Source organism: Pezoporus wallicus, unplaced genomic scaffold, assembly GCF_028554395.1.
Source record: "Pezoporus wallicus isolate ANWC-B61680 ecotype Strahan unplaced genomic scaffold, APGP_CSIRO_Pwel_v1 contig_4012, whole genome shotgun sequence".
NCBI lineage: Eukaryota > Metazoa > Chordata > Aves > Psittaciformes > Psittacidae > Pezoporus > Pezoporus wallicus.
The window spans coordinates 3,205,766-3,218,344 of record NW_026637828.1 but is presented as its reverse complement, the minus strand read 5'-3'; the positions used below and the strand labels follow the sequence as shown (position 1 = coordinate 3,218,344).

Genomic DNA, 12,579 nt, shown 5'->3' with positions numbered 1-12,579 from the left:
ACCACTTAATCACAGTGAGCCCAGTCCCTGGCATTCCTGCTTCCCACAGCACTGCCCATGGGCAGCAGCTGGGAACAGCAGAGAAAGAGGGGCTAGGTTAGCAGCAATGAAAGCATCACTTCTGCTGGTGCCCCGTCACCGCAAGAACCTGCCTCCCCCTAAGGGAGCCCTTCCCTCCTCTTCCTAGAGGAGCAGAAAAAAAAACAACCAAAATCAGAGGCAGGACTAATTACAGCAGTGTAGTGAGGAAGTTTTATTTGGAAACATGGTTTAAGTTCGTAACCCAACACTGGGTGCACAACTGTGATGCTGGAGCATACGCTGTTACTACTGAAACACAGGAGTGTTTCAGACAACTGCTGTAATAAAACACGAGATTCTCATACTCCAATATCAGGACACTACAGCAATCTTTAGAATCAAAAGTTACATCCAAAGGAATTCTCTGCACTTACAATTGACCCCACAGTGTAATCTACCTATATATAAGATTAATATATATAGCATGGGAAATTGAAAACACTTGCTCCATAGATGTATGAACATGTCAAGTCTTTTATAAATAAACATCCAGTGAAGAGAAAAATTACATTTCTAGTTCATATTTATACATAAAGTACTAACAGCAGTGGGTGGAAAATTGCACACAGGCCACCCCAAGCCACACAGCAGGCTTGGGGCAGCCCATTCAATTTAATATTGAAGTACACAGAGGACAGACAAGTCACTAACGTACATTGCGCATTTACAAGAGATCAACTACCAAATTGGGACAACTGTACACATTGGAGAGACCATTTTCATTCTGGAGCTTTTTGTTTGAAATGCGGATTTGTTACATCTCTTTACATCATACTGCAACATTTACTTTGTGGAGAGGATAAGGGCAACAATGAGGCCATAGAGCCCCAAGACTTCAGCGAAGATCAGGATGAGGATCATGCCCACAAATAACCTGGGCTGCTGTGCTGTCCCCCGGACGCCTGCGTCACCCACAATGCCGATGGCAAAGCCAGCAGCCAGGCCACTGAGGCCCACACTCAAGCCAGCACCCAGCTGAAGAAAGCTCCTATGGGACAAGATGAAGAGTTTCAGTGGTAAGCAACAGGACACCCAACCCTTTAGCTTCAGACCAGCCTTTGTTTTTTTTGCTTTCCCCAAAAGAATTAAGGTTTAATATTTAACTAGAAGCTCTTTCCACAGGAAAGAGGCTCTCCACTCTTGAAGCAAGCACAGTATGTCTCACAAAGCAGAGACTCCTACCTCTGATGCTTAAGAAACCCTAGGCAGCTATGCGAGATCTTCAACTGATACTCAGCTGTGGCTCATACATCAAGCTCAGCTACTGCACCCGCAGCTCCCGTGGCCCTCCAGCTCATCTGTAGCCACTCTGGTCAGTTGCAGGCTTCATATGCGGTAATGCCTGTCCTACAAGGTGGTGCAGCCTGTTAATAGCTGGGTGTCTCCCACCTTTAGCAACCTTATTATACAGCACATCCAGGTGATCATTAGGGCTCTTGCACTGCATAGACAGGCATGGTCTGGTTTTCCAGGCAGGAGTACCTGAAGAGCAATCCCTATCAGTATCTGACCTCCTGGTAACTGCAAAAGGAGCACTTGCCCCTTGTTTTTTAGAACATGGCTTATTAGGCCAACCACACTGCTTATCAACTACAACATGTAGTAACACAGCCAGATGTCTACAGTTAGGCCTCAGAAGCATTGTTTTATTCTGAGAGGTCTCAATCAAGCCAGTTCCAGCTGTTCTCAGAAGCCAAGCCAGGATTAAGTTTCAGACTGTACCTAGTATAGAGGCCTGATGTATGGCTTGAGGATTGACTTACCACCACATAAAGTAGCAAGCAGTATTAATTCTTCAACTGCATCTCCCAGGCAACAGAACTACTTAGTCTGATTAGACAGTCCTAGAAAGACCCGTGTTTTCCAGGTCTAGGATCTGGCACCATGAAACAAGTGTAGCCTATCCCAGTTCTACCTGTACACAGGCTCTTTCAAGCTACAAATCACTGCATGGTCTCCTGCTGTGGGATGTCTGACCTGCCAGCTAACACTGCAACACTACTACTGAGGCTAAGGCATCAAGCAGGACAGCTGATAGAGTCCATATTCCTCAGCCCAGGTTAGGAGCATTTAGCACTGACCCGTTCCAAGGGTCGAGCAAAACCCACCCATTCAGCAGAAACAAACTACTGACAGAACCACCAAAGCAGAACTGACAAGACGCAGCAACTTACTTGAATAGCGTGATGGAAGGTGAGAGTGCATTGGCGATGAGTACAGCCACAACGAGGCCATAGATCGCTATAATACCCGCCATGACTACAGGGATGATGGACTTCATGATGAGCTCAGGCCTCATGACAGACATGGCTGCGATACCTGTGCCGCTCTTTGCTGTCCCATATGCAGCTCCCAAGGCTGGAAGAGAAAAAGTGTGTTAGACATCCTCAACTATTACATCCCTCATTAGGCTGCAGCATCACAACAATCAGGTCAGCACAAGGAGGAACTGTGCAAAACTAGTGCAGCCACATGATTCAGTTATCAGCCAGGAACATTCCCCCACAGGATGAAGAAGTGAGAGTCCAGAGTCTCAGAGCAAGGCCAGGCCAATAAAAGGCGCGGTTCAAACACTACTTAGAGAATATATCTAAAGGGATACATTCTTCAAGCCAGGTCTGCTGCAGGGTACACCCCACAGCAGATCTCCACTCCCTGCTTTGGGAGACAAAACCCCATGGTCCAAATCCAAACTCATTTCTTAAGGGTTTGTGCCCTTACAGAGCCAACACCACCAAAGCTCTACCCATGGACCCAGAGCAACACAGCAGAGCAGAACATAACCCAGCTGAAAGCAGGTTTAGAGTCACTGAACTTTGAGCCACTTGGGCTGAGTTCTCAGATGCACTCAATAATTTAACAAGTCAACTTCATGGGCACTCCCCACAAAGCTCTCTGCCTATGCTTCAGCCTGGGGTTAAACACACAATGTTAGGTTTAGCAGACATACAAAGATAGCTACAAACTCACCATGGGTAGGTTGACCCTGGCTGGACACAAGGTGCCCCTAAAAGCTGCTCTGTCACACCTCCTTCTCAGCAGGACAGGGGAGAGAAAATGTGAAAGGCCAGGAGAATGAAGGAGAGCTCACTCACCAACTACCAGAGGCAAACAAGACTCAGGGAAAATTATCAAATCAGAATAGGCTAATGAGAAATAAAACTAGATCTTAAAACATCTTCCCCCATCCCTCTTTCCCAGGCTTAACACCACTCCCAGTTTCTCTACTTCCTCCCTGCCAGCAGCACAGGGGTATAGGGAATGGAGGGCTGTGGTCAGTTCATCACACAGTGTTTCTTCTGCTACTTCCTCCTCAGTGGGAAGGATCTTCAACCCCCACTGCTCCACAGAAGACAGTTCTCCATGAAGTGCTCCAGCCTGAGTCCTTTGCATGGGCTGCAGTTCTCTGTGAACTACTCCAGCTGGGGTCCCTCCCACAGGCTGCAGACCTTCAGGAACAGATGGCTCCAGTGTGGGTTTCTCTTGGAGTCATAGCCTCCTTGGGCATTTCCCTGCTCTGGCATGGGGACCTCCATGGGCTGCAGGGGAACAGCCTGCCTCACCACAGGCTGCAGGGGGATCCCTGCCCTGGTGCCTAGAGTACCTCCTCCCTTCCTTGATTGTCCTGGGTGTCTGCAGAGTCGTTTCTCTCTTTCTCACTCCTCTCTGGCTGAAATTGCTGTTGCATGTCCCCCCTTCTTAAATACCTTATCCCAGAGAAGCTGCCACCACTGCTGATGGGCTCAGCCTTGGCCAGCAGTGGGTCTGTTTTGGAGCCAGCTAGCCTTGGCTCCATGAGACACAGGGGAAGCTTCTAGTAGCTTGCCACAGAAGCCAGGCCTGTAGCTCTGCCGCTACCAAAACCTTGCCAAGCAAACCCAACAGTCATATATTACTGCTGCACTTCATTCCTTGGACAACCTATACCTTCTCCATGTGTTCATAGCCTCATCTGTGGAGCATTCAAGTCCAACCACTTGCTAACCCCACCACTGGAACCACAGAGTATGGCTCGTAAGTTATAGTGGACCACAACCACCCTCCCCCTAAGGTTTGCTTATCACCTGTGTAAACACTTGAGCATGGCAAGACCAACATAGGAATCCAAAGCTTGGTTTCCAAAGCAGAATATGGGCTTAGCACCTCCTTGAGACCTGCCAGAAGTCCCAAAGCACTACCACAAAAAGTAACTTATGTCTTGAAAGCTTTGTATTAAGAACTTCCACAAATAAATCATTCTTTGATTCTGAAGTACTTGAAAAGACCCCTTTCCTTCCAACCTGTTCTGGATTACTCAAGGAACTCCTTAACTTTGGACTGCACCCACCATCACCCAGGAGATGCTACGCAGGTCCGCACCATCCAGGACTAGTAGCACTGCAACGTCTGGGGAGGGCTCATCTTCTTTTCGCACACCACCATGCTGATAGTCCTATTTAGCATGAAAATGCTCTTGGCCTGCTCTAAAAGGCTACTGGAGATTATTAAGACTACATGCATTTCACATATTTTTACTGCTCAGAGACCTACTATTTGAGTTTGTTCCACCCCACTTAACTATGGTTCCTACAAAGGAGAGCTGCTTGTTCCACAAAGATCTGTGGCTGCCTTACAGCAGCATCCAAATGTGTGATGGGGCACCTTGACCAAAAGGTTGCTGGGAGGCATTCAGAGGGTTTTGGATAAGGGTTTCCTGTTTCCTGCTCAGCATTTACATAAAGCCTGTCTTTGAGCAGTCAAGAGTGGGGGTAATCCTCCTGGCTTTCCACCAAGAAACTGCAGAAGATTAACAAAGGTATCACCTCTGCACTAACACAAGACTCACCATCCAAAGCTCAGTTTTAGTTGTAAGAGCTTGAAAGGGAAGCCTCATTATTAGCTACAAACTGGTTCTGTTCTAGAAAAGCTCTTGAACCCTGTCACTGAGCCAGGTGTAAAGGGCTGTTCAGTGCCATTCAGAACCAGAATCCAGTTTGGCAGGAAGCCTGAGCCAAGAGCAGAGGAGAGGTTTTACCTGCAAATGCAAGCTGAGCCTGGAAACCAGCACACAGACTTAGCCAGCAATTACCAGTGATGGTCCCGCTTAAGGGTCCAGCCCTAGGAAAACTAGAAAGAAATGACTAACTTGAATTAGGAACCTTTTCTTCTTGGAAGCATCTTCCAAGGACTGGAATTAGGTAGAATCAAGATTCAGGCAATCTGGACTCCTAGACTGGCTGTAGCATCTAGCAGAATCCACTTCTCACCTTCCATAAACCTCTCCAGGAACAGAGGCTCATGAGGAAGTTCACTATTTAAAATTAGATCAGTCATTACTTCCTCCTGGTCTGCAGTTAAAGGTGTTGCAATTAACCCTGATGGATTACAGAAGCCGATTTTGTAACCCCATGTATGGAAGGCCAGCCTGCTCAAGGTTTTGGGAGGGGTGGAGCAGCACAAGTTTGTCAATTCCCCATTGTTAAGTCCCAATTCTAGGGACCAGGGAAGAGCTTATGCCTCAAACTTGGTCTGGAAACATGAACAGATCAAGTCTACATAGAGTTTGTGGCAGCTAGTTTTCACAAGACAGTTTCAGATGGCACTGAAGACCTATTACACTCCCACTGTTCAGCTGACAGTCACAAGTGCTACACAAGCAGCTCCAGAGCTTGGCACATCTGCTCCCATGAACTCTTTATCAGCATCCTGACCAACACGCTTATCCTGGGTCGCCTGCAGCCGCATCTCACCATCTTACAAGGCAGCATGTCTTACTGCACTTCACTAGCCTGAGAAGTTCTCCTTCCACCCCAGTGCTACAATGTCCCCTTCCCATCATGACCCAAGCATCTAATGTCACAGTTGTCAAGCACCTGGGTCAATCCTCCTGCACATCCCAACTCATACCTCTTCGCAGCTGTGAACATTTGAAGCACATGTGCTACATCTAAAGACCCAAAATCAGATGGAAAGGCATGTTTTCCAAAATCTTCTCAGTGAACAGGGTTTGAAGAGATCTATGCAGAAGACAGCAAGAATGGAATAAGAGCTGTACCAAGACTACATGTATCATACAGCTCCACTTCAAACATACAGACAAATATAGCTGCAACATTTAAAGCACACAGAGCCATCAAAACATCCACCTGGCATCTGGAAAAGCATGTTGCCTATTTTGCTGTATCACAGAGGGAAGCTGTCTCAGTCTATGGCCAGGAACTGTGCCATTTAGCAGTTCAGTGGTGTTACAGTACAGAGAAGTTGCTTCACACATCATTCAAGACCACCTACTCTCAGTAAGCCTGTTTCAAAGGTCTGAAATACCGCTGCAGAGTAACTTTGAGCTCAGAAGGCGGAGTTGCTTTAGTACTGCTCCTGGGAGCAAAACACACTCCCTCTGGGCTGTGGATGGGCTGACTGGTGCCTCTCATGGCAGTTACCCTCTGTTAGTCACAAGTGGCAGCAGAGGTAGTATAGCTGTACAGCTCCAATATGAACTAGAAAGTAATTTGCCATGTAGGCTTCAGTAAGGACTGAAGACTACTTGTAGTCTTGCCACTGCCAGGACTTTCAGTAGAGCTTTGCCTCTGATAATTTCAGCACTTGAGCAGTCTACTGTTTATATCAAGTGCTAGCATTAGGACCAATCTTTCATGGCTGTAGCTAGTCCCCGGTAAAGTCATGCACCGAGAACTTTAATCTTGCAGCTAAGTTCACTGCAAGTCACTCACGTGTCACTTCCCCAGTACAGAGAGGCTGTTACCAAAGCCTTGCATCCACACTACAAAAAGCTCTACAGGCAGATGTGCACCTCCAGATAGTGACCACATCAGGGGCCAGGGAGCTATATGCACAGATGCAGTTTCAATCCATTCAGACATTTTCAGCCCAGGAACACAGAGGTTCAGAACTAGTCACATACACTCTGACAGCATTTGGTCCATTCAGAGCCAGTGATTCCTCCTGTGCCCCATCATGGAGGAAGAGGAGGTTTTCACACTGCAATGAGTGAAAGACTTCCAGGGTACTAATATGCTGAATCTCCCAGCATCAGGAAGTGAGTTGGTAACAAGCCAAAGTTTCAGTTAAGATACCATGGGTTACCATCACAGAAAGTACATTCTTGACAAGTACTTACACCTGGACTATTTTGTAATTAATCCGTTATCAAATGGACTGATCCCTGCACAGCAGGCATCAACTCACCTCAGCACCTGTTCACCCCTGTTCACTTGTACTTGCCACTTGTAAAGTGCAGCCTTAACATGCTTTTAAAAATAAGTGACTTCATGTGCTATGTTGCACCAGTTGCAGTAGCCCCAGCTGCTTGAACACTTGACTGGTAACACTTTGGATTGCTGCTGTTGCAGCAGCTTCCTGAAGAGCTAGCAGGCTTTGTTCTCCAGTTCACCGAAATGGAGTGCAGGGCTTGTTTGAACCCCTCACACCCTCATAACATGAGGGAAGAGCCAAAAGCATGCTGTCCTGTGGCCTGGCACAGGTGTCTCAAAGATTTCCAGCTTCCTGAAAGGCAGCTTATCTGCTTTACCCCCTCCTCACTGTGGGACTTCAGTCAGCGTGGTCTGAATTTGCATAGGCTCCGTATACAGTTCCACTGATGTGGTTGTCTCTCTCCTGTGGAGGTGCAACTGGGCATAGCAGCAGGGTTCTTCCAAGGCAGCTGTGGCATACCCATTACCGTCATCTGAGGCAGAGCTGCGTTTGTGTTTGGTGCAGTTGGCGAGACCTTAGAACACCAGTGGGGAGCAGCCCGTTTCTTGAAAAATGCTCAGATTTCTGGCATAGCAAAGCAGTCATAGAATAGAATCATAGAATAGTTAGGGTTGGAAAGGACTTTAAGATCATCTAGTTCCAACCCCCCTGCCATGGGCAGGGGCACCTCACACTAAACCATCTCACCCAAGGCTTCGTCCAACCTGGCCTTGAACACTGCCAGGGATGGAGCATTCACAACCTCCCTGAGCAGCCCATTCCAGTGCCTCACCACCCTAACAGGAAAGAATTTCCTCCTTATATCCAATCTAAACTTTCCCTGTTTAAGTTTTAACACATTACCCCTTGTCCTGTCACTACAGTAAATGACTGCACTCGACTTGGATATTGCCTCTAACAGTTCTCCAGCCAGTCTGGTAGCAAAAACATCTGACCCACTGAGTTTTCCTGCCCACACAACAGTGTCTTTGAAGCACTCAATGATTTGGATCAGAATACTACCTTGAGCTACACCATTCTGCCAACATTTCCACTTGCAAGTTACAGTTAAGGAAGCTGCAGACTTTTTCAGATGTGGTCTACATCCTATAAGGATGTAAAACAAGCAGCTCTCCTCTCTACCTCCTCCTCACCCCTCAAGAGACAGTATTTCAGGAAGCACATGTCATTTGCCTTTAAGGCTGCAAGTTGTTTACCATCACGATGCCTTCTAGAATCAGACTGCACAAGGCTGCTGGCTGCATCAAGCTAAATGTTCTGAGCCAGCAGTTTCACCATGGAGGTCCTTTATTAGCTAAACAGCTGCTACAGTATCTGCAGCCCTAGTCTAAAAGAAAAAAGTATTATTTCATTAGATCTGCATCAAAAAAGAGAGAGGACTAATCTCAGCACTGCTGGCTAGAGTTCTCTTCCTTAGCGGTCTTCCAGATGCTTGACAGTGAAACAGTACAGAAGGCACTGAATGCCCATCCAGAGCACAGGTCTAAGTAAACTCCTCACCCCACCACAGGCCACAGTGGGGTTTGCCTGGCACAGCTCTGCAGCAGAGCTGTCAGGCAGCTCCGCCCAGCACCACACTTCTCCATTTGGCACACTGCAGTCGCATGGAAAAGCTGCAACAATTTGATCACTCAACAGCACTTGACACTGAGCCAGCCACATGTTTTACACATAGGAAATACAGGAACTTTAGCTATCAGAACAGGCTATATCCGCAAATAAATAAGCGGACACAGAGACAGCCAAGGTCACAGCAGCCTGCTTCAGTCCTTCTAGCTGTCATCAGTACTAGCTGACTGGAACAAGTTCCAGTATCTATTTACCATCAGCAGTTAATGTTCAAACATTGAACAGTACTGCATAAAGTCACTTGTTTTCACATCAAACTAGCCCGGACAGTATTGAACTTAAACATGTTTACTAGAAACAGCACTCAGAACTACAAGCTCCATCAGAACCTGATCTTTAGATACAGCATGAGTCAGGCATATCAGTGCACTAACACTGATCTCGAACAATTTTAGACACTGTCACACTCGTTGGCCAGACTTTGCTCCTTATTCTAAATCAGGGTGGGTTTTTTAACACAAAATGTTAAATTAGCATTAGAACACTCCATAGTGTCACACCACTATTAGGGGAGCTACATGACACTGCAAGTTTTAGTTTATGTTACACTGATACATCTGCCATATTGCCTTAAAAACCCAAGCTGCTTCATTTAAGCAGTTCAGTATGTTCACATAATTCTGCATCAGCAGTATCTATAACCTGTTGCCCAGTGACTGAACCCATCAGATGCACTTAGGCCCTAGCAGGAGACTAATTTTATGGCTCAAACCTGCTGGTGTTAAACCACCTGCCACAGATTGGACAGTCTTTGATGACATGGTCTGGTCTGCAATACCCCTGCCCATGGCATGGCTTTGGAACTAAATGATCTTAGAGGTCCTTTCCAACCCTAACTGTTCCGTGATTCTATGATTCCACATCAAGGACCAGTCATTTATCAGCTGTGACAGAAGAGTTACCAAACCCTTCACCAATACAACTTAAGCACTCACCCAAACCCTTTCCCTTTAACTTGCAGCCTCACGGTACTGTGCTATCAAACCCATTCATCGTGCTAAAAACCATGCTAAGCTCTCAGGAAACACCTTGCTTCAAGTTGAGCCATGCCAAGCAACACTCTTCTATTAAAATGCTGACTCAAGTTTGCATCCCTCATTGACGGACTGAAGCAAGCCTGCAAATCACAGAACCAGCATCTGAAAGGCCATGCAGCCATGTTCTTTTGCTTCTGAGCTCAGCTTTGCTAAAGGAATCTAGTGGCTTCCTCCTCAGGAAGGAAGCTCAGTATTTAGGACCTTAATCACTGCTATTTTGCAAGAGGTAGTTATCTGCTGACTGTTTCTTTGGAAGAAGCAACTAGGCCTTAGTCTAGTCCTCCACTATCTTCATTAGCCAAGAGACAGGCAGGCCTGTAGCCCCAACACTGGTTCCTGCAGCATCCCAGCCATCCTGTTTTCAGGGGAGTCCCTAGCTGTCAAGGGACTGCAAGTGCAGTGTTTGAACTCTGAGATGGCAGGCCACTAACTGCCCCCAGCACAGGACATCTGTATCCCACCACTAGGTAGAACCTGAGCAAGACTAAACACAGCCAATCGGGGTTGGTTTTATGCTTTCATTTTAAATATTAAAGCCATGAACGCAGCTGGTGTGAAACCAGTGAGTGGTGCCAACCCCAGCAGAGCTAGACTGCTTCCTCCAAAACACCAGTTTTAATCCACTGTCTACTCAGCCATTTACACAATTTAATTTACCACACTGATCAATCAAGAGCAGCTTCCACAAACTTCCCTTGCATTCTTAGCTACCATCTCGGAGGCTACTTCAACCTAATGAGACTCCAGGCACACCAACAGCCATATGCAACTTGAGCCACAGCCAATTCAACACTTGCATGCTCTGAATCCTCAACTGGAAGCCAAATTATATATCAGATGAAGCCAAGTCAGTGTGCTTATGCACAGAAACACTGGATAAATCTTCAGAAGAGATAACCAGATCAATTCCAAGCTGGATGGGGCTTGGGGCAACCTGGTCTAGCAGAAGGTAGCAGGGGGTTAGAACTGGATGAGCTTTAAGGTCCCTTCCAACCCAAACCATCTGTGATTCCATGATTCCCTGTTCTGCTATTCATAGTTACTGCAAGACTTGCATTGGGGAAAAAAAAACTAGCTGAAGCCTTCCCATGTTACATCCTAAACAGAACAGTAGCTCTGCACCTATGGGGCCACAGTGAGTCAGGAACAGCAGGGGTTTTCTGCAGAAGGCTTGCACAGGCTGCAAGAGGGAGACGAGGCACCATATAATGGTCTTTCTGCTGTAAAATGGCATAAGTGATCCTCAACAGGGTGAGCAGGATACTGCAGGATGACCCAGTTTACTCTGCGACAAAGCTCAGTGACTTCAGATGCAGACGATGGCCACTAGAGAGGAGCTTCCCCTCTCCAGCATTTCAAAGTTTCCCGTCATAAAGGGAAGGCCAGGAGCCTACCTGTTCATTGTAACACCATTACCATTTCTAACATTGACTTCATTCTTAAAACACCTGCACATTCCGGTTTCAATGCCATTAGAAACCAGTCTCGCATTACCCGAGGAATACTTCACAAAGCGACTGTACAGCGGGAGCCAGACCGGACTTTGCCTGCCCGGGAAGGTGCAGCGGCTGCCCCCACGGACGACCACGGCAGGGCTGCCGCCGCTGCGCCCCACGCCGGCCCCCGGCTCCCCGTACGGCGGATGAGCGCGGGCGGGGGGCACGAATGGGGGTGCGGGGGTGGTCACGGCAGCTCCCGAGGGGCCGGTCCGGGCGGCGCCGCCGCAGTCACGGGGCGGAGGGGTGGCTCCGCCAGCGGTACGCGCCGCGATGACGTCACCCGGGCAGACCCGCGCCCCGGTAGCCCGGATGGAGAGCCGGAGGGGGCGATCCTCGTGGACGCCTCCGCCCCGAGGCCAGGGCTCCGGGCCCAGCACCGGCGATCTCACCCCGCCGGGGGGCCGGGAGGAAAGGGAAAGCGGTGTCCCTCCCCGCAAGACCCCATCGCTTTCGCCACTCCACTCTAGACCCCGACACCCTCTTCCCTGAGTTCGGACGGGTGCTCACCGCTAAAGACCATGGCGGCCGAGGCGCCCATCACGGCGAAGAAGGAAGCGTACTCGGGGCTGGAGCCGGACGACATGGCTGCGCGAGCCGGGCTGGACCAAGGCGAGGCGCCGCTGGTAGCAGGAGCGCAAGAGGGGGGAAAGGCGGGAGGCTCCGCCGCGGCGCCGGTCCTCCGCGGGCAGAGCTCAGTCACGAAATGGCGGAGGCGGGGAAGGAAGGAAGGAAGGAGGAGCTGGGGCGGATAGGTGGTCGAAGCTTGGTGCCGATACAGCAGCTATGGCGCGGGCGCTGCACCCTAAGTACTGCCTCCGCAGGACAAAATGGCGGCGGCCCGCCCGTCACGTGATCCTCCCCCAGCGCCCCGCCTGTCCAGCCCTCGGCTGCCACCACGAGCGAGCGGCTGAGGGGGACTTCCCCACCATGTCCTTTTCCCTCCCGCCGTGCCCAAATCCCGCGGCGGGCCTCGGCCCCGGGAACGAGCGGGACCCGCTCCTCCCTCAGCGCCCCATGTCGCGACAGGGGCTCTTGGCCGCTCCGGCTCCCCCCGGCTCGGCTCGGCTCGGCTCGGCTCCTCTCCTCTCCCCTCCCCTCCCCTCCTCTCCTCTCCGCCCGGG

The 12,579-nt window shown here is 49.1% G+C and overlaps 1 protein-coding gene across 1 annotated transcript; it reads right to left on the bottom strand.

The window, feature by feature from the left end:
• Positions 1 to 238: 238 nt before the first annotated feature.
• ATP6V0C (ATPase H+ transporting V0 subunit c) lies at positions 239 to 12,174 on the bottom strand. The gene is made up of 3 exons (XM_057408038.1): positions 11,966 to 12,174; positions 2,256 to 2,439; positions 239 to 1,069 (listed from the first exon to the last, which is right to left on the bottom strand). Exons 1-3 carry the CDS (start codon positions 12,039 to 12,041, stop codon positions 865 to 867), a joined length of 465 nt encoding a protein of 154 aa, XP_057264021.1. The 5' UTR covers positions 12,042 to 12,174; the 3' UTR covers positions 239 to 864.
• Between the last annotated feature and the right edge of the window lie 405 nt (positions 12,175 to 12,579).